Source organism: Gasterosteus aculeatus, chromosome 8 (genome assembly GCF_964276395.1).
Source record: "Gasterosteus aculeatus chromosome 8, fGasAcu3.hap1.1, whole genome shotgun sequence".
NCBI lineage: Eukaryota > Metazoa > Chordata > Actinopteri > Perciformes > Gasterosteidae > Gasterosteus > Gasterosteus aculeatus.
In genome coordinates this window covers 21,762,275-21,782,999 of record NC_135695.1, presented here as the reverse complement: position 1 = coordinate 21,782,999, position 20,725 = coordinate 21,762,275, and the positions used below count along the sequence as shown (strand labels likewise).

At 52.9% G+C, this 20,725-nt stretch overlaps 1 protein-coding gene across 19 annotated transcripts in view; it reads left to right on the top strand.

Moving 5' to 3' along the window:
* fryl (furry homolog, like) overlaps positions 1-20,725 on the top strand; it is a 47,467-nt gene that overhangs the window by 19,204 nt on the left and 7,538 nt on the right. For 6 of the 19 annotated variants that reach the window (XM_078108782.1, XM_078108783.1, XM_078108784.1 and 3 more), the window contains 43 exons: positions 730-831; positions 2,563-2,607; positions 4,018-4,121; positions 4,239-4,347; positions 4,682-4,768; positions 4,845-5,016; positions 5,104-5,236; positions 5,310-5,417; positions 5,497-5,734; positions 5,917-6,093; positions 6,190-6,276; positions 6,362-6,630; positions 6,722-6,929; positions 7,105-7,229; positions 7,415-7,472; positions 7,554-7,645; positions 7,725-7,897; positions 7,979-8,139; positions 8,218-8,328; positions 8,711-8,865; positions 8,981-9,080; positions 9,159-9,327; positions 9,533-9,816; positions 9,898-10,038; positions 10,114-10,282; positions 10,367-10,454; positions 10,690-10,802; positions 10,900-11,050; positions 11,129-11,232; positions 11,446-11,628; positions 11,809-12,010; positions 12,655-12,776; positions 12,858-13,045; positions 13,503-13,597; positions 13,673-14,268; positions 14,510-14,778; positions 14,873-15,013; positions 15,523-15,723; positions 15,800-15,961; positions 17,055-17,165; positions 17,253-17,429; positions 18,389-18,589; positions 19,493-19,663. In XM_078108782.1, coding sequence (XP_077964908.1) covers positions 730-831; positions 2,563-2,607; positions 4,018-4,121; positions 4,239-4,347; positions 4,682-4,768; positions 4,845-5,016; positions 5,104-5,236; positions 5,310-5,417; positions 5,497-5,734; positions 5,917-6,093; positions 6,190-6,276; positions 6,362-6,630; positions 6,722-6,929; positions 7,105-7,229; positions 7,415-7,472; positions 7,554-7,645; positions 7,725-7,897; positions 7,979-8,139; positions 8,218-8,328; positions 8,711-8,865; positions 8,981-9,080; positions 9,159-9,327; positions 9,533-9,816; positions 9,898-10,038; positions 10,114-10,282; positions 10,367-10,454; positions 10,690-10,802; positions 10,900-11,050; positions 11,129-11,232; positions 11,446-11,628; positions 11,809-12,010; positions 12,655-12,776; positions 12,858-13,045; positions 13,503-13,597; positions 13,673-14,268; positions 14,510-14,778; positions 14,873-15,013; positions 15,523-15,723; positions 15,800-15,961; positions 17,055-17,165; positions 17,253-17,429; positions 18,389-18,589; positions 19,493-19,663 — 6,852 coding nt within the window. The remainder of the gene's footprint in view (positions 1-729; positions 832-2,562; positions 2,608-4,017; positions 4,122-4,238; positions 4,348-4,681; positions 4,769-4,844; positions 5,017-5,103; positions 5,237-5,309; positions 5,418-5,496; positions 5,735-5,916; positions 6,094-6,189; positions 6,277-6,361; positions 6,631-6,721; positions 6,930-7,104; positions 7,230-7,414; positions 7,473-7,553; positions 7,646-7,724; positions 7,898-7,978; positions 8,140-8,217; positions 8,329-8,710; positions 8,866-8,980; positions 9,081-9,158; positions 9,328-9,532; positions 9,817-9,897; positions 10,039-10,113; positions 10,283-10,366; positions 10,455-10,689; positions 10,803-10,899; positions 11,051-11,128; positions 11,233-11,445; positions 11,629-11,808; positions 12,011-12,654; positions 12,777-12,857; positions 13,046-13,502; positions 13,598-13,672; positions 14,269-14,509; positions 14,779-14,872; positions 15,014-15,522; positions 15,724-15,799; positions 15,962-17,054; positions 17,166-17,252; positions 17,430-18,388; positions 18,590-19,492; positions 19,664-20,725) is intronic. The other 13 variants (XM_078108785.1, XM_078108787.1, XM_078108780.1 and 10 more) reach the window with 5 other exon arrangements.

Below are 20,725 nucleotides of genomic sequence, written 5' to 3'. Positions count from 1 at the left end.
TGCTCCCATAGACGTCTATGAGGAAATGACTCCACTTCTCTGTAGTGACCAGCAGGGGGCGACTCCTCTGCTCCCATAGACGTCTATGAGGAAATGACTCTACTTCTCTGTAGTGACCAGCAGGGGGCGACTCCTCTGCTCCCATAGACGTCTATGAGGAAATGACTCTACTTCTCTGTAGTGACCAGCAGGGGGCGACTCCTCTGCTCCCATAGACGTCTATGAGGAAATGACTCTACTTCTCTGTTGTGACCAGCAGGGGGCGACTCCTCTGCTCCCATAGACGTCTATGAGGAAATGACTCTACTTCTCTGTAGTGACCAGCAGGGGGCGACTCCTCTGCTCCCATAGACGTCTATGAGGAAATGACTCTACTTCTCTGTAGTGACCAGCAGGGGGCGACTCCTCTGCTCCCATAGACGTCTATGAGGAAATGACTCTACTTCTTTATTTATTCCCTCAGTAAACATTGTAAACATGAGTTTATTGTCTCAGTCTCTAGTTTCAAGTCTTCTTCAACATGATGTTCATTTAGTGACTGATGGTCCATTTAGGGTCAAACTGACCATAAAGCAGGGGACGCTTTAGGGCGGGGCTACACGCTTGACAGGTCTCTATGTCCTCCCGAGTCCAGATGTGCGCTCTCAGCTTCGGAGCTTTTGTGTTCAGATGTTAAATTCCTCAGCGACTCGGTGGTCCTTCCCGCTCTCACCCGCTCTGTCCCCCCAGGCTCTGTATCCTCTGGTGACCTGCCTGCTGTGTGTCAGTCAGAAGCAGTTCTTCCTCAACAACTGGCACATCTTCCTCCAGAACTGCCTCTCGCACCTGAAGGTACCCCCTCCCCCCCTGTCACCCTCAATCCATCCCATGAAGTCTGGAGCACAGCGGCAGCGTTGTTCAGATTTGAGTATTTGTTTTAGGGCACATTGCTCGGCCTTGACGACCTCAGAGGTCTTATGACTCGTGTTGTGCAACGTTAGGATAATAACATTTATTTGTTTTCTGATTGCAATGTGAAAACGTCACCTCTGTGGTTCTGTCTCATAATAATGTACTTCACCCTAATTTACAACAGCCGAATCCGGATATGAATAGCACTTGATTTTATAACGTAATAGTGTTGTTTAGTTAAAAAAAAAAAAGCTTTAATTTATGCTCAGACGACCAAATCCAAACATGAAAGATTTTCACATAAAATGAAAGCGTAGCATCAATAAACTCTCAAACTTTACATGTTCAATCACCTCAAGTGCGTTTTATCTCCGGCCCGTTAATGACTCCCTGCAAACCAATTACCAACCGATCAAACCCACTTTCCTCGTGTCCCTGACCCCCGCCAGCCGCTGCAGTGGTTGTGATTGTGTGATCTTGTGGTGGATACACTTCTGTCTTTGTGATGGTGGTTTCCGATGGTCTTCTTTTCTACGCTGTCGTAATCATTAGAGGCGTCAGTCGCTCTGCGTTGTGCTGATTCTTTGATCCAGATCCCTTTTCCGATTGTGTGGCGGCAATAATTTACTCTTGCAAAGGAGGAGCGATGTTCGTGGTGTTTGTATGCAGTTCTCTTCTTCAGTGTCAGTGTGTCACTACAGTAGATGGAGCAAAGCGATGTTCTGCTCTGGACTACTTTAGAATCTATATCTGTCCATATACATTCCATATATATATATATATATATATATATATATATATTATGTATTTTGTTCTCTACAGACTCCATTTCACAAACAGGGATTGAACCTCTGAGTTCACCTGTTTAAAGGGTTATTTCAGATTCACCTGTCACACAATAACAAACTAACAGATGGATTCAGCGGTGGATCAACGGCTCCTGTGAGGTTAAATGTCAGTTTTTGAGAATGGAGTCTGGTGTCTTTGTAGGGATCAATATTACAGCTTCAGGCCCATTCAGAAAGGTTCTTCTTGATGGCGCCTCATACTGAAGTAACACACTGACAGCTGCTCAGAGCTTTGATCCTTCAACACATCCAAACTCCGCCTTCTATGCACCTGATGCAGAATGGAATGCATGTGATCCATTCAGCTCTTAATTGTGTATTTTACGATCTAATGACAGCATATTTGGGCTGCGCTGCTTTAGAGCGGATTAAGGCACCGCCTCGTCGGCGTGATGACTGGGCCGACTGCTGATTTGGCTCCTCCCACTTCCCATTCACACCTCCTTAAATGTTCTTTTCCTCATGCTTCTGTTTTCCCCTTTCATCCACTCCTCCCTTCGTTTGTCTGCTTGTCAAACTGTCTTTTTACAGTCCACAGCACATCTTTGCTTTATCACTTTAAAGATTTTATTTCTCCATCATAGTAGATGTAAACTGTTACCCTTTATTACTGGCATGCACTAATAAATCCACCAGCTTGTGTTTTATCACTGGACAATAGTATCAGTTTATACCATCCGAGATACTTTGCACTGTTTTTTTTCCATATTTGTTTAGTTTTTGCCTTCAACTTGCATGTGCCCACCCCCCCCCCCCTCCCTCAAACCCTTCATTCTTTGTCCCTTGTCATGTGATCTTTCTTTCTCACGTCGACTCACTCCAGATGCCGTCTAACAACAGCATCCGCAAGCAGATTGAGACGCTGCAGGTGAGTTTCTCTGGTTGGCGGCGAGCTGCACCCTGTGCCCCACGGCCCCCCCCCCCCCTCCGGCCCCCCAGAACAGGGAGCTAGATTATGAATCCCACTATGGCGAACGGCCTCGACTCCGCCTCTGAGTGAGGAGTGAAGGTCTCCGTCCGAAGCCCAAACTCCTGTTATTATTTTAAGCTCTTCCTCCGTTGCCGTGGTTACGATGGTATATCTAATGGTGCCTTTGGAAGATGTTCCCACTCATGTTCAGACATGTACGTCTACATGATGCCAACGGTTTGTGTGGTGCATTTAAATAGAACTTTAAACGTATGGTCAGTTTGTTTGTTAAATCCTTTGATGTGGAGACGTTCGCTTGACTCATTTCATCCACTTCATGGTGCAGATTTCCTCGGGCGCTTTTTTTTTGCGTCAGCAGGATTTGCGATGCCGCGACCAGAAAGTAGATCGGCAGCGGCTCTCCTGATTGGCTGCTGTGGGCAGCGAGTTGTTCTCCTGTGGTGTCATGTGACCTCTCAGGCTCTGTTTTTGAGCCGGATTGTGTTTTGGGCCGGTGGTGATGACTGTTGTCTGATATTTAGTTGCATACTTTGCTTTGTTTGACTTGCATTTGACTTTTTATTGCGTAGTAATCGCTTGCTTAGGTTTGGATTATTAAATCCAAATAACCAGAAAAATACATGAAGTACAATACATCAGTTATGGGTTAATGAAGTTACTGAGATATTTGAAATGGATGAAACCGTCCCTTTGCCAGCTGCAACATTGGTTACATGTTAATGCATCAGTGATGATATAACTAACATGTATTATTCTGCATCATGAGTACTATTAACTACTAAATAGCTAATAGTAGCGACATCACTAAAAACATTTCAGATTAGTGCCTCCTTTTTTATATTCGCAGACTGTCGCAGAAATATATTTCTCCCCAATTTGGAGAAAACCTTTTGTTAGTCCCACAGCGAGGACAGAGAAACATCCGGAGACCAGTTCAAATATAAAACATGCTATAGCCCAAATTATTGCACTTGTTAAATATTGATGCACAGAATAATATATAAATGTATTAATATTATTAATAGCAGATGCTGCACTCAGACCGTCACTCGTCAAACAAACATTACTATTATTATAATGCTCACTTGTAACTTCACTTAATTGCTTGTAGCAATAAGAGTTGGATCAATAAGCGTAAAGACGTCAGGCTCCTTCTCACGTTTTATCAGAAGGTGAATCCGGTTTGCATTCACTTGGACTCTGACAGCTTGTGCTCATGTTCTTTGTAACGCTAACGTGGCGATCAGTCTGAAAAGTGGTCGTCATGGTTACTGAAGAGACGCTCCTCGTGGCAGCGCGTGGACTTTTAACTGTTCAGACACGTTCACGCGTCTCTTCTATCTGCAGAACAAGGACCCCAAGATGTCTCGCGTGGCTCTGGAGTCTCTGTACAGGCTGCTGTGGGTCTACATCATCCGGATCAAGTGCGAGAGCAACACTGTCACCCAGAGGTCAGTCCCCCGTCCCGCTTTGGATCCGATGCCGAGTACCAGTAGCCAAACATTTTCCCTTATTGTTGAGCAGCAAGATGAGCTTAAACCCCTCTTCCCTTTTCTCCTCCCCTCCAGTCGACTACTCGGCATCGTTTCAGCACTTTTCCCCAAAGGCTCTCGCAGCGTGGTCCCCAGGGACACGCCGCTCAACATCTTCGTCAAGATCATCCAGTTCATAGCTCAGGTAAGTTCCGGCGGTCTACAGACACAATGAGGCAAACCGTCCTCCACGGTCCGACAATCAACAACTCTGGTCTGAGAGTTTGATACGGAATAAAATAGAACCCATCTATTGTTGAGCCTCAGTCGTACTTGGACGCTGAGAAGGTCGCGAGCTGAATTGTGTGACCTTTGTTTCTCTCTGGACCCCTGCAGAGGGCAGATCATGTGACTTTGCCCCTCCAGGATAAATCCCGCGTTTACACTCGTGTTTTCAGCCGCGCGCCTGTGAGCCGGTGCTTGATTTTACAAGCCGGTGTAAACGCCGTTAGTGAGTGCTGCTCCGTTGGTCCCTACAGGAAAGACTGGACTTTGCAATGAAGGAGATCATCTACGACCTCCTGTGTGTGGGCAAGTCTCACAAGACCTTCGCCATCAATCCGGAGGTAAAGTAGCGACTCGAGGCTCTGAGCTGGTCGTTTCGTGGCTTCCTCCCGTCACCACCTCTCGTCCTCTCAACAGAGGATGAACATCGGCCTGCGAGCCTTCCTAGTGATCGCCGACAGCCTCCAGCAGAAAGACGGGGAGCCTCCGATGCCCACGACCGGGATCATCATGCCCTCCGGCAACACCCTGCGCGTCAAGAAGATCTTCCTCAACACCACGCTCACCGACGAAGAGGCCAAGGGCATCGGTGGGCTGGCTTCTTCACGCCTTTCCAGGGGTAGAAAAGGCCTTTGTCAGTCGAGATAATTGGGTGATCGTTGCGGGTGTTTTCCAGGCATGTCGCTGTACTACCCTCAAGTGAGAAAGGCCTTGGATAACATCCTGCGCCACCTGGACAAGGAGGTGGGACGCTCCATGAGCATGACCAACGTGCAGATGTCCAACAAGGAGCCCGAGGACATGATAACGTGCGTCGTGCGCTGACTTGTTTTTGTGTTGCCGCCGACCAGAAGTTCTCACGAGCCTCGTTTCGTTCCACAGGGGGGAGCGGAAGCCCAAGATCGATCTGTTCCGCACGTGTGTGGCCGCCATCCCGAGGCTCATCCCAGACGGCATGAGCAGACTAGACCTGATAGAGCTTCTGGCCAAGTAACCTCCCCACCTTCCTCCTTCAACATCAGTCTGCTGTCCACCACGGCTCTCTAACGCCCCCGGCCCCCCTCTGCAGGCTCACCATCCACATGGACGAGGAGCTGCGTGGCCTCGCCTTCACGACGCTCCAGGCCCTGATGGTGGATTTCCCGGAGTGGCGCGAGGACGTCCTCTCGGGGTTTGCGTACTTCATCGTTCGGGAGGTGACGGACGTCCACCCCACGTTGTTGGACAACGCCGTCAAGATGCTGCTGCAGCTGCTCAGCCAATGGAGGCAGGCGGTGCAGAGCAGCAACAAGGGCCACGAGGCCAAGGTTGGTGACGGAAACACAACTGAAACGCAATTAAACACGTTGGACCACAAGGAAGTGGTGCACAGTATCAGTATTACAAGAACCAACACTTGATTTAAAAGGATTATGACTGGGCAATCAAATGTAAAACCTGTTCTTGACTCAGGAACCCTCAGTAGAACGTTCTGATGTTCCCTCCTTAGTGCTCCGGCGGCGGCCGCTCTCTGTCCCTGGAGCGCACCCCTCTGCTGGGGGTGCTGCACGTGGTGGAGGGTCTGGCTCTGGTGGTGCTCTGCAGCTGCCGCCCCGCCACACGCCGGCTGGCCGTCAACGTCCTGAAGGAGGTCCGTGCGCTGCACACAGCACTGGGCATCTGCAAGGTGATTACTCCACCCAGTAGTCGCAGCCAGAGACTTCGCTCGGGTACTGCTGCTTTCTTTTCTCACATTTGTTCCCTCTGCCTCAACCTTTTTTAGGGGGATGAGGAATTGGCCATCGACGTAATGGACAGATTAAGTGCGTCTGTGCTGGAGAGTTTTATTCATCTCACGGGAGCAGACCAGGTATTCATCTCTTCTCCTACTCGCGGCGTCGTAAACCCCGGACCAAGGTTTTTCCTCCGGGGCTGAATTGGTCTCTTCTCTGCAGACCAACCTGCTGTACTGTCCCAGCGGCATCGATCTGCAGACGCTGGCGGAGTGGAGCTCGTCTCCCATCAGCCACCAGTTTGACGTGGTGAGCCCCTCGCACATCTGGGTGTTTGCCCACGTCACCCAGGGACAGGACCCCTGGGTCATCAGCTTCTCCAGCTACCTGCGGCTGGAGAACCTGCCCAAACATTGCCCCACCGCCCTCAACTACGCCTGGATGTTCGCCTACACGCGCCTGCAGCTTCTGTCTCCGCAAGTCGACGTCAAGTAGGTGTTCCCCAGGAGGCCGCTGTGTCGTTTGTCCCACGTGTAGCATGTGTCCTCTCTGACGTCTCTCGCTACCCCCGTCCCTCTTCAGCAGCCCCATCAACGCCAAGAAACTGAACAGTCTGAACAGCAGCGACTCCTACGTGGGCCTCTGGAGGAACTACCTGATTCTGTGCTGCAGCTCCGCCTCCTCCTCCCCCTCCATGTCCTCGTCGTCCTCCACCTCCGGCTCCGTCCGCTGCTCCCCGCCTGAGACGCTGGCGTCCACGCCGGACAGCGGCTACTCTTACGACTCAAAGGTCAGCGGCGTAGCCAGACGCGCCATTGTCAAGAGTTCCTTCTCCCCGACGGTCACTGAACACATCATGTGACAAACGCAAAACATTTGAATGTTTCATCACATACATTTTATTCTACTCGTCTCATTTAAAACCTGAATTTAACAATCCTAAAACCATCGTGTGTCTCCTGTAGATTGTTGGTACTCCGTCCCCCTCCTCCCTCTTCAAACACATCGTTCCCATGATGCGCTCGGAGAGCATGGACATCACGGAGTCTCTGGTGTTGGGGCTTGGCAGGACCAACCCTGTGGCCTTCAGGTACACGGCGCACACAGTGAAATCAGAGTGGATCTGGGGAACGATGGACTGAATGGAGTTAACATTAGATTCAGGAATTGAACCGACCTTTTAAATGTGCTTTTAGTGTTGTCGTGCACACGTCGGATGCTTCGTATGCTCCACCTTGAAATACTAACGTATAACTGTTAATGCCCGTCCTTCAGAGAGCTGATAGAGGAGCTCAACCCCATTATAAAAGAAGCTCTGGAGAGGAGACCTGAGGTAAGTGCAGCGCACCGATGCGCTCTGCCGCGCTTCTCTGTTCTGCAACTATTCCAATTTTCCGCCGTGTTTCCTCCTTAGAACATGAAGCGGCGCAGGCGCCGGGACATCCTCAGGGTCCAGCTGGTCCGGATATTTGAGCTGCTGGCCGACGCCGGCGTCATCAGTCAGATGTACGTAGCCCACCGCTTCAGTTCGCGCTTTTACATCCGGCCGCGTGGTGACCTCTCCTCTCGCGTTCCTGATGTGCAGGACCAGCGGAGGGCTGGACGGGGAGAGCCACTCTCTGAACAGCACGCTGCTGGAGTACGTGGATCTCACCAGGCAGCTGCTGGAGGCCGAGAACGACAAGGACTCGGACACGCTGAAGGACATCCGCTGCCACTTCAGCGCGCTGGTGGCCAACATCATCCAGAACGTTCCAGGTACCGGATCACATCGCGCGTTGTCACGCCGGCGCTCTGACGCGACCCGTGCGCTTACTATTCCTTGACGATTGTGTCCAGTGCACCAGAGGAGGACCATCTTCCCCCAGCAGTCGCTGAGACACAGCCTCTTCATGCTGTTCAGTCACTGGGCCGGCCCCTTCAGCATCATGTTCACCCCCCTGGACCGCTACAGCGACCGGAACATGCAGATCAACCGCCACCAGTACTGCGCTCTGAAGGTACGCGCGCAGGGACGCGGAGGACTCGGCGACGCACTCGACACCCGCTGACAACTAACGCCTCCTTTCACCCCGCAGGCCATGTCGGCGGTGTTGTGCTGCGGCCCCGTGGCCGACAACGTGGGCCTCTCCTCCGACGGATACCTCTACAAGTGGCTGGACAACATCCTGGACTCCCAGGACAAGAAGGTGAGAAGCTCCCGGGGCCTCTGGACCCGGCGGGAACCGAGGATGTTACAGATGTGAGGGAATAATCTTGATGAATGCAACCCCAGAGGGAGAGTTTTTTATGTATGTGTCTGTAGTGACGCTTTTCTGTACGACTCCCCGACACGTAACACGGGTTCACGTGGTGCCGCCCCAGTGGTGTTCAGCAGTGTTTAAAAGTTCATACTAATGCTCCTTATTGCAGACATCTTGGCAGCATCGTTTCTTGCTAACGCTGATACTGAATATGAAAACGCTCTCCTGAGATATCGACTCGTTAAAAACCAGTGGGTTTAGAGGAAGTGAATACCTGCTGTCTCACAGCATCTGCGGGGTCCTCCTCCTCTTCCTCTTCTTCATCCAGGTCCACCAGCTGGGCTGCGAGGCCGTGATGCTGCTTCTGGAGCTGAACCCGGACCAGAGCAACCTCATGTTCTGGGCCGTGGACCGCTGCTACACGGGCTCTCGCCGCGTGGCGGCCGGCTGCTTCAGGGCCATCGCCAACGTCTTCCACAACAGGTGCCTCATGTTTCCCCGTTGTTTGTTTGTCTGTTTGTGTGTTTGTTAAATTCTTTGTTCGTTGGCCCGATTGAAGCCGGAGGACTGCGACTCAAACGTCACGTTTTCCTCTCAGGGATTACCAGTTTGACACTGTGGTGCTGCTGAACCTGATTCTGTTCAAGGCGGCGGATTCTTCCAGGGAGATCTACGAGGTGGCCATGCAGCTGCTACAGGTCCGGGCAGCTCTCCGTTCACCGCCAAGCCGGCTGAGGGCCGTTTCATTAAAGTCTGGTTTTGTGTGTAACTCGTAGATCCTGGAGCCAAAGCTGTTTCGTTACGCCCACAAGCTGGAGATCCAGCGGACGGACGGCATCTTGACTCCTCCTTCGGCGCTGCCTCACCTCTACTCCGTGTCTTACTACCAGCTGTCCGAGGAGCTGGCCAGGACCTACCCGGAGCTCACTCTGCCCATCTTCTCAGGTCTGTAGCCCCGTGGTAGCTTGAAGGTCTTTTCTGAAGGCCACGACTGCCTGATATTGCAGAAACCGGATGCTCGTATGAGAAATAAGAACACGTCTAGTCGTTGTTGTTTGTTACTACTCATTTTACTCGACTGCAGCATTAACGGGGAAAGTTGTGACTGTTGTGACCCCGCCCCCCCCCCTCACTGCCCCGCCCCCTCCAGAGGTGAGCCAGCGGATCCAGACGGCGCACCCCGGCGGGCGGCAGGTCATGCTGCACTACCTCCTGCCGTGGATGAACAACGTGGAGCTGGTCGATTTGAAACCGGCCACGCGGCGACCAGATGACGGCGGCGGCGAGGAGGACGTGGAGGAGGAGGAAGAGGCGGCGGTGCGCGAGCGTGAAGCCGCGATGGTCAACAGCCGGCGCTGGCTCCGCGGGGAGGGGTGGGGCTCCCCCCGCGCCACAACCATGGTGCTCAACAACCTCATGTTCATGACCGCCAAGGTGAGGCGCGCGCGCGCCGGGCTCGCGGTTCGTTGATCCGGGCGCCGCGTTGCTTCATCCGTTGCTCTGTTGATCCGTCAGTACGGAGACGAGTTCGCCTGGTCGGAGATGGAGAACGTTTGGACTACGTTGGCGGACAGCTGGCCCAAGAACCTCAGAATCATCCTGCACTTCCTCATCGGCATGTCGGGGGTCAGCAGCGAGCCCAGCCTCCTGCCCTACGTGAGTCCCGGGAGGTCGCCATCACGCCGCCGCTGCTCCTCGCGCCTCTGACCGTGTGTGTGTGTGTGTGTCCAGGTGAAACGAGTGGTGGTCTACCTGGGCAGAGATAAGACCATGCAGCTGCTGGAGGAGCTGATGTGCGAGCTCGAGTTGACGGACCCGGTCTGCTCTGCCGTCACTCACATGGACAACCCCCCTTACTACCGCATCACCTCCAGCCACAAGATCCCCTCCGTCACCTCCGGTACGCAAGACGCCGCTCCGCCTCGCGTCCGTGCCGCCTCGCGTCTTCGATGCCAGGTGGTGTAACGTTTTTCTTCTCCCTCAGGAACAACCTCCAGCACCAACACCATGGTGGCAGGAAACGATGGTCACCACCACGACGGCAAGGTCAAGGACTCCAACATGGAGGACAGGTACGAGCGGGTCAACGGGCCCCAGTAAGAACCACCCGAAAACACAAGAATGGGTTTTGAGTTGAAGGAATTCAAGTATTGGGACCTTTCTCAATTTGCCTGGCAACACATTTATTGTATATTAAGGCTGTGAGTTTTAATCTCAGCTCCTAATAAGTCTACAGTAAGATCAAGTAGAACTTATCGGGACTCACAGAAATGATGATGCCGGAGTTCATGCATGTCTGCTCTGCAGCTACACCCACCTGGACATCTACAGCGGCCTGAACAGCAACCTCAACCGCCAGCACCACCGCCTCGAGTCCCGGTACAGCAGCAGCTCCGGAGGCTCCTACGAGGAGGAGAAGAGTAAGAACCCCCTCCCACCCCCTTCCTTCCTTTTGGGCGCCATCACACCAGAAGCCCCTCCCACCATCGACACGCCTGCTTCTTTCCCCTCCTCCAGGTGACTCCATGCCGCTTTACGCCAACTGGCGTCTGAAAGTGATGGATCACAACCGGCCGGAGCCGCTGCCCTTCCCCCCCACGGGGGGCTGCTGGTCCCCCCTCGTGGACTTCCTGCCGGAGACCAACTCCCCCGGCGTGCCGCTCCACCGGTACGCCTCCCGACGCCAACGCCGGCCCTCTGTTTACTCCCGCGGGTTTTTGAGCTTCTTCCCCTTTCTGTGTTCCAGATGTAACATCGCGGTGATCCTCCTCACCGACCTGATCGTGGACCACGGGGTCAAAGTGGAGTGGAGTGCCTACCTGCACCTCCTGCTGCACGCCATCTTCATCGGTAACCGCCACGCACTCACCTCAGGTCCACATGCAAACAGAGTTTAAGTCCACTGGTTTGTAAATTTGTATTCGTTAATCCAGAAATAATCTTCACAAACAACCTTAAAGGAGAATCCTGTTCTAGTATTTAGAAAATCTCCTAACCGACCTCGCCATCCTTTACGCCTCTACCTGCTAAGGTCACATGATCCAATGTCTGGTCTCCCTCCAGGGTTCGACCACCAGCACCCGGAGGTGTACGAGCACTGCAAGCGTCTGCTGCTCCACCTGCTGGTGGTGCAGGGAGCCAACAGCAGCGTTCAGTCGGTGGCCATGGTGCTGCTACGCAACCGGGACTACAACGAGCCGAGGGTCCTGACTGTGAAGCCGGTCGCTCCGGAGATCAACCTCACAGGTCAGAGTACCAAGAAGATACAAGACGACGAAAATAAATCTTTTGAATGTCTGTGGCCGACACGCGACTGTTTGAATGGTTTCCCATGATGATGCATATAATATTTAGACCTAATGATTATCTCAGGATTAAACCCAACCTTCATTTAATATTTGAGCCTCGCGTGCGTCGTCCCCACAGGAGTGCAGCAGCTGCTGTCGGACTGTCAGCCGTCCCCGATGACCGACTCCGGCCTCAGCTCCTGCTCCACCTCCTCCAGCATGAGTCTGGGTGCGGGCGGAGCCGCCCTCCCCCACCTCTCGCCCACGCTCCTCAGCGAGGTGGATGCGCCCCCCGAGCAGGACGAGAAGGTCAGGTGTCTCATCGAGTTCATCACCTCGAGGTGAGAGGAGCCGTCGGTGTTGAAGTGTTTAATGTGTCCACACTGTCTCGCTGCTCATTCATGTCCAATCATTTGCTTTCATGCCTCCAGCAGTGTGTGTGAGAAGGAACCGGGTATTCTTTGCTTTTAATTTGCATGGTTTTCATTTTTCCGCTTGGTGTCTTACTGTTCTCCTGTTGAGAACATCAGCTGATGTTTGAGGTCTAATTTCATGACTTTAAAGGTCGGAGCTTCTGAAGTGTTTGTTCCACAGTATCAGTGTTACTACAGAAGATTGGACGTATTACAAAATGATCTGTATTGGTTTAAGTATCTAATGTTTTCACCTCTACAGTGAGCTGAAACGTCAAAGATTTTCATATTTGAGGCAACAAACGCTGCTAATACTACAAAGACGATTCATATCACGTTGTTATGCAGGTTATATTTTCAGCCTTCAGAATAAAGATTGGAAACGTTTGTGAGGTCTTCTGCTTTGAGTGTGTTGACATGAGGAGTGTCCATGTTTTCTCTTTGTCCCCTTATAAACGCATGAGTCCATAAGGTTATTCAGTGTGTGTAATGCTGCCTGGTTTAATATAAAGGATCTAATGACGTGTAAAGACGGTCGACATCCCTTCAACGCGTGCGCTCTGCTCCCGTAGGAAGCGAGGCCCGCTGTGGAACCACGAGGACGTGTCGCCCAAGAACCCGAACATCAAGAGCGCCGAGCAGCTGAGCGTCTTCGTCCGCCACGTGGTGACCGTCTTCAAGCACTCGCCCTCAGGTCCGTGCGGCTCGCAGCGTCCCGCGGGTTCAGGCGCGGCTCGGGCGTCGTGTTCATGTGCGCTTTAACCCCCCGCCGCAGGTTTCCAGCTTGAGTCGCTGCTGAGCGAAGCGGCCCTGCAGACGGCGCTGTCCTGCTCCTCTCGCCACTACGCCGGCCGCTCCTTCCAGATCTTCCGGGCGCTGAAGCAGCCGCTGAGCCTGGCCACGCTGTCGGACGTCCTCTCGCGGCTGGTGGAGACCGTGGGGGACCCGGGGGAGGAGGCGCAGGTAGGGAGACACGATCCATCTCATGCAGATAGATGCAGATCCACCGTTCCAGAAATGATTTAAACTGCTCGAGTCGATAAACCTGCAGAAATTCTATATGATTTACTTTTTCTATTATGTATGTTTTTGTTCATTAAAAAACGATTCAATCAATTTTATTGAATCTTGTCGGAATTTTTTTTAGAATCTTTTCAGAGCTAAACTTAAAGTTCAACAGCTCAATTCATCTCTTGTGAACACAATAACGTCATAATTAAATTGTTTTCATTAAATATTGGACATCATAATGTAGCTAAAAAAATAAGAATCTGCTGTCAATTGATAATTTATTGTCCTTAGAAATGAATTTCTGATGTAAAACAATATATTTGTGGTCCTGGTTCTTGAATATCAGGTGGAAATAGCAGGAAGTGCAATTGCCCCCAGGTGTGCATTTAACTCGGGTTCGTTTGCTCAGGGTTTCGTGATTGAACTTCTCTTGACTCTGGAGTCGGGCATCGACACGCTGGCTGACACGGTGAAGAGCTACGACCTGCTGACCGCCATGGCACAGTAAGTCCTCGCTCCCGCAGCCGCTCGCCTGCACTGCGTCTGGCGTGAGTCACCGACGAGTCTCTGTGCCCTCAGGACCCCCCCCCGGGATCACCTGTTGGGGCCGAAGTTCGCAGCCAACAGGAAAAGCACCGGCCAGCTGAACGTGAGCGGCGCCGGCCTCTCCCACTACGCTCACGCCCGCAGCAACTCCCTCCGCGCCAGCCTGGTGGGCGAGCGGAAGGCCGACCGGCGCCGCAGCAACACGCTGGACGTGGCCGACCGGCTGGGCGGCAGCCACGGCAACCTGGCGCGCACCCGGAGCTTATCGTCGCTCGGCGGCGCCGGGGGTCCAGGCGGGGAAGCCATCCCCCCCGTGGACCCGTCCAACCTGATGGCCACCGTGTTCTGGATCGCCGCGTCGCTGCTGGAGTCGGACTACGAGTTCGAGTACCTGCTGGCGCTGCGGCTGCTCAACAAGCTGCTGGGTCAGCTGCCGCTGGAGCGCGCCGACAGCCGGGAGCGGCTGGAGAACGTCCAGGCCAAGCTGAAGTGGTACAGCTTCCCCGGGCTGCTGCAGCTCTTCCTGAAGGGCTTCACCTCCGCCTCCACCCAGGAGCTCACCATCCACCTGCTGAGCAAGCTCATCAGCGTCTCCAGGCAGACGCTGGTGGACCCGTCAAAGGTGGCAGGTGGGTGTCAGAAATCAGGAATAGTGTTGTTAGTCATAAATGTGAAGCTCTGTAATGTATTTATTGATTTGCATCACCTACAATGGCTCTAAAACACTTATTGATCTTTGTGAATGTGGCTCCATAACATAAAGCTTTCCAGTGCTGGTGACATTAATATTAACAATAACCTTTGACCTCTGCTCAGTTTTGTCCATCGTGCCGACTGTCGATGATCACGTCTCTCTCGGTGCCTCCTCAGGGTTCCCCCTGAACATCCTGTGCCTCCTGCCGCACCTCATCCAGCACTTCGACAGCCCGACGGCGTTCTGCAAGGAGACGGCCGACAAGATCGCCAAGCTGTGCGCCGAGGAGAAGTCGGCCACGCTCTCCAACCTGGCGCACATGATGAGCCTGTACAGCACGCACAGCTACTCCCGCGACTGCACCAACTGGATCAACGTGGTGTGCCGCTACCTCCACGACGCCTTCGCCGAGATCACCCTGAACCTGGTCACGTACCTGGCCGAGGTACGTCGCCGCGGAGACCGGACGCCGTGGCGTCTTGTGAGACCCTGAGCCCGTCCCCTGAAGTCGTCTCTCTGTCCCTCTCTCTCTCTCTCAGCTGCTTGAGAAGGGCCTTCCCAGCATGCAGCAGTCCTTGCTGCAGATCATCCACAGCCTGCTGAGTCACGTCGACCTGTCGGCGGCCCCCGTCAAACAGTTCAACCTGGAGATCATGAAGATCATCGGCAAATATGTCCAGGTGAGTTAGTTCTCGTCACGTATATCTGGGTGTGGTTGTCCTTCCGTCCGGAGGCCTCTTCTCCAGCAGGTGGCAGCGTTCATTCACAGGAACGCGCCTCTTCTTCTACTCATCTCAGTCTGGGACAAGTTTGTATTGTATTCTTTGCTAAAAAATGTTTATGACAACTAATCGATTACTTGTTGAAGCCGATTGCAGCAGAGACAGAATTCTATTCTATTTTCACACACAGTCTGCTGCATGTGGAGGATCCGATCTATGAGTATTAGATAAAAGCGTGACGTGTCTTTACACAATCACCGTTTGGATTGATGGTCGAGCACAGCGAGCCTCCCCTTCAGAGCCGCTGAAATGTTACGGGATACCGGCGGCCTCCGATGGGGCGGCGGCTCGGCTGCAGTTTCAGCCTCCCGAGGGGAAAAAATGTCCCGCTCACATTCAGGAATCCTCCGCGGACGCCTACGCAGCCCGACGCGTCACAGCGCTCTCATTGTGTTTGTCTCTCGCAGAGCCCCCACTGGAAGGAGGCTCAGAACATCCTGAAGCTGGTGGTGTCCCGCTCAGCCAGCCTCGTCGTCCCCGACGACGCGCAGCGCTCCTACAGCACCGAGTCCTGCGGATCCCCGGAAATCGCCTTCACGCGCATCTTCAACAACTCTTCCAAGGAGCTGCCCGGCAAAACGCTGGACTTCCACTTCGACATCTCGGAGGTCGGTGTCCCGCGGCTCCACTGGCGATGCGCTCGGTGTCCCGCTGACGCTAACTCGCCCAAGTTTGACTCCACAGACGCCGATCATAGGGCACAAGTACGGCGACCAGCGCGCCGCGGCCGGGCGGAACGGAAAGCCGCAGGTCATAGCCGTCACCAGGAGCACCTCCTCCACCTCCTCCGGCTCCAACTCCAACGGTCTGGTGCCAGTGAGCTGGAAGAGGCCTCAGCTCTCCCAGGTACCGACTCCGAACCACCGGCGCTGACCGGGTCCAACCGGCAGAGCGCTTTAGGTCTCCATGTAACCACCTGGGGCCTCATTTATAAAACCTTGCGTAGGATTTGCGCCAGAAGTGGCGTACGGATGAAACGTAGGACGTGCGTACGCACAGAAATATTCAGACTTATAAAACGTCCCACGCAGTTTTCCCTTAACAAATCACAATCACTTCTAAATGCAGCGCAGCTTTTGCGGCTTCATGTCACGCCCACAGTTGCCCAAATATAGTCTGTGGAACGCCCACAAATTAATATTCATCGATGGCGAAATCATGACAAACACTGAGAGGAAAACGGAGAAACGTAACTTCACTCAGTGTGAAGTGGAAATGATCATCGGGAGGTGGGAAGGAGACGTAAGATGCTCTTTGGAGGACACAGTGTGGATCACTGATGCCAACGAGGCACCTGAGGGGCAAAAGGCTGCAGAGCAACGCTGCAGCCTCACGACCTCGGACCCAAATAAAGAAAAAATAGTCTGACATCAGAGTGGATGCAAAAAAGCGTTTAGAAACGATGTTTCACACCTTTTCAGGAGTAAACAACAACCTCCTCCAGTGCAGTCGAGGCATCTGCCCTTAAACAGGCCGACGGTGCGCTGCACTACAGCGTGAATCCTTCCATGTGCCACGTCTCCTAAGAGCGCGAGATCAGCCATCAGCGTCATTACGCATCGTGACGGCATCATGGCGTTTTATTACCGTCCATCTGATTGCATCTGACAAGCAACAGCTGTGTTTTGAGGATGGGTCCGAGCTTGCGTGAAGGGCCGTACATTTTTCCGTCAAGTTAGCTTTTTATAAATACCCATCATTGCGTAGAGCGGTGTACGCCTTCTTTTGTGCGTACTGGTGTTGAGCAAATGTTAGAGGTCGGTTGGTGGAGATGAGCAACACACACACGGTCGGGTGGAGCCTTGACTGAGACGTAGTGAACGTAGTCATTGATGTTAAGAAGCCTGGACGTCCATGAAGAGGAAGTGACCACGTGGGGCCTGAGGAGGACGTGGAGATCAGCTCAGGCTGCTTGTGTGACTCTGTGCTTTTGTTGCAGAGGAGAACCAGAGAGAGGCTGATGAACGTCCTTTCTCTGTGCGGGCCGGAGTCCGGCGTTCCCAAAAACCCATCTGTAAGACTCCTCTCCTACTCTAAAGCCTCTGACAAGGTCTCTGTGAAGTCGCTGCAGGACACCGCCGTTACCGTCCCGGGTTACCTTTTGACAACGCGGCCTCTGCGCTCCCCGTCCGGGCAGGTGGTGTTCTCCTCCAACGAGGACCTGGACTCGGCGGACCAGCAGACCAGTCTCATCCCCACGGTGGAGGAGGTGGTCAGAGAGGAGGAGCTGCAGGGAGAAGACACGGGCAGCGAGCAGCAGTTCGGTGTCTTCAAGGACTTTGACTTCTTAGACGTGGAGCTGGAGGACGCTGAGGTGAGGAGGGGGGGGAAGGGGACACTTGCAGTAATTGTGAAAAGGTAATAAATTGAAGGACATATGAAGTGGACACTATATGTCCTCCTAAAGACTAACTCCTCCCAAATGGTAGAACGTGGTGAAAGCAGGATTGTCTCGTATCAACTTTTCATCACTAATGTTATGACGACATCAATCCAGAGGAAATCATCCCGAAAGGACTTTTTATTTAAACGTGAAACTTCATGTGTGCGATCTTCATTTACTGTTACACATCAGTATGCTGCTGCTTATCTGAACGCCTGAGAAATGGCTTAAAGGCTGTTATGATGCTTAAAGTGAGCGTGAGGTTCTCAACAGCGTCAGTGTTGCTACGGGAGAATAGTCGGTTTAAGTCAACAATGTATTTCAAATACTTTTTGTGTGCTGCAGTAAAAAAAAAATGCAACCAGACTCATTCACCAAGTCAGTGATCGTAGGCTGATGTCTAGAAGCTAGAGATCAAAGATAACGGCTTCAGTTCTGTCTGGCATCAAAGTAACAGATTATTTAAGGTTCTAAAGGAACATGCCGGTACCGAGGAGGAGAAGAAGCTCACACACACACACACACACACACACACACACACACACACACACTACTGTAATGTCCTACTGGTCCTCCTCTGTGTTGTAACTGAAGTCCACTAACACACGTGTTCCTTCTCTTCTTTTGCCACAAGGAGTTCCAGGTGAGTCTGTGGGCCAGAAAGCTTCTTCTCTTCAGTGTCTCTGTTGTCTCCAAATGAATGAAGTGCTTTGGTCCTCTTGATTTGAGGCTGTGCCCCCTGTGGTGAACCCTTAGTCGTAGAACGTTGCATCACTTCCCATCCCGCTCGTTCCACATCATCTCCGTTTTGCAAACGAGTGTTGTTTTCTTGTGCCGCCCCCAAACTCTGCATCCGTCTCACTGTTGCCCCCCCCCCCCCCCCCCTGCAGGGCGAGAGCATGGATAACTTCAACTGGGGGGTGCGGCGGCGCTCGCTGGAGAGCATGGACAAAGGGGACACGCCGACTCTGCAGGAGTGCCAGTTCGCCGGCAGCACGCCGAGCCTCAACCTCACCAACCACGAGGACACGGACGAGTCGTCGGAGGAGGAGGTACTGAGCGCTAGCCAGATTCTCACCCGCTCTGGCCTCGTAAGTCTCACTCCGGTTAGGGTCCCCCCCCCCCCATCCCCCCTCCCCACAACGCGTGCAGGCATCGTCCCGGTCAGCGTGTGCGTGCGTGTGTGCGTGTTGTGGACAGCGGCTTGATGCTTGCTTGGCAGCTGGTGGCGGTCGACGCCCTTCAAAGCTTCGGGCGTCAGTTGGCTTTCTGGTAGTTGCTCTTGCTGACGGGTGAGTACAGCCGGGGGAAACTCCACTGTTGTACTTCAGTGCGTCACATGAGACCAGCATGTTTCTCTTGTGTTCTTCTTCTTTGCTTCGTTTCGCTTTGCAAGTCGAAGCTGCCAGTAACACACGCGCTTTAGTTCCCTCTCTGATCTGAGGTCGTGCGCTGTGAGAGAATGAGCTTCCTCCCCAGCGACCAGCATGCAGCGCTCATGTGTTCCCCCAGTTTAATCTGTCAGAACTGTTGTTTAAGTTGCCATGATCTCACTTATTGGCTTGAAGCAGTTTTAAAGTACAGAATCAACTGAAGACCAAAATGAATAAATGTTGAGCTCTGATTCATAAACAACAAAAACGTCACGAGTTCGGGATTGAAGTGAATCTAAAAGACGAAAGCGTGATCGATTCACTCTAAACTGTTGATGGACTCGAGTATCGAATGATAAAAGCTGTGTAGAGTGTAGCCCCCCCCCCTTAATATGGTCCAGAGGTTATTTGGGCTTTTTCAATGTCTTTTTTCTTTACACGTTGGACGTCATGACGTCATAAAGATCTAGTTGTGAATTATTCCTGATGCTGGATTGCTCCTTGTTTCTTTCTTCAAGCCACATTTTTGTTTTAAAAAGTAATTTGAGACATTGAAGTATTTAGTAGTACAGTACTAATAACGCCCCCCCCCCTCATGTCCCTCTCGCTTCCCTCCTGCAGCTCAACAGCGACTCGGCCACCGACGACACGGCCTCCAACCACGTGGACTCCTCCGTCAGCGCGCTGCCCGACGAGGCCCCCGCCCTGCCCTCCCCCCCCTCCCTCACGCGCCTGGATAGCCCCCTTTTGGAGACGGCCCACTCAGACAGCACCGGCAGCCAGCTGCCTGAGGTGCGATCAATCGGGGGGGGGCAATGAATCCGCTCTCCGGCTCGCCTTCTTTATTCCTTCTCCTCCTTTCCGCTCGAACCCTTTTCATCTGCTTCTCGCGACGCTTCTCGGCTCGTCTCTCGTTGAGGGTCAGCGGCCTCTGGGGAGGGTTTTCTTTCGGTGCGGGAGCTGGGGGGGGGGGGGGGGGCAGCTTGGCGTGGTGCTTTTGACTCCGGTTGCTTGCTTGCTCGCGTGGCTCTGGGTATTGGGGCTGACGTCGCTCTTGCTGCTCTTTTCTTCGTGGTCTTCGTGGTTTCATAGTCGTGCGCTGGGGGGGTGTGGGGGGGCTTTGCTTGCATGACGTAATTTGGGGGGTGGGGGGGGGATGAACCCAAAGCTCACCTCAGGTTGGCTGTCACTGCTCACCTTTTTTTTTTTTAAATAACACCACAACTGTTCGACTAAACCTCTTGAAACGGACGCGGGCTCCTTTCCCTCCAGCAGAAGCTTGTGTGAGTATGAGTCGTCCTCCAGGTGTAACAATGCATCCATTAACCGCCGCGTCGCCGTGGCAACGCGCCACTGCTACTGACCTGTGTCATGCGTACTAACAGCGTCTGGGGGAGGGGTTTAAATGATGAGGTCAGAGGTACCGCAGGTTCCATCTCTGATTCCTGACGTTTCTACAGAAACCGACACATGATGATTGTTTTCATTCCTTTTGAACGGATTCACTTTAAAAAGAACACACGCATTTATTATACCGACTAGTGTTTCCCGCAACGTTTTCACATTAAGCCCCCGACTTCCTTTCATCTGTGCTCGTCATGTCGCCCCGGTTGCTAACGGCGTTTCAGCCCCAATAGCTGAGGAATAGGCTCATGCACGTTTATCGTAATAAGGCGCTGGTGTCCTCCCAAGGACATCTCCCCCATCAGGGCCCCGGCTCTTAGTGTAATGAGCCCCAGATGAACATCGAGGCTCTCGCCCACTCCCCGCAGGACGCCCCGCGACTCCTAAAAGCTTTCGGTAATAAAGCGGTGACGTTCCGGCCTTTTACGTGGAGATAAATTAGATTAAAGA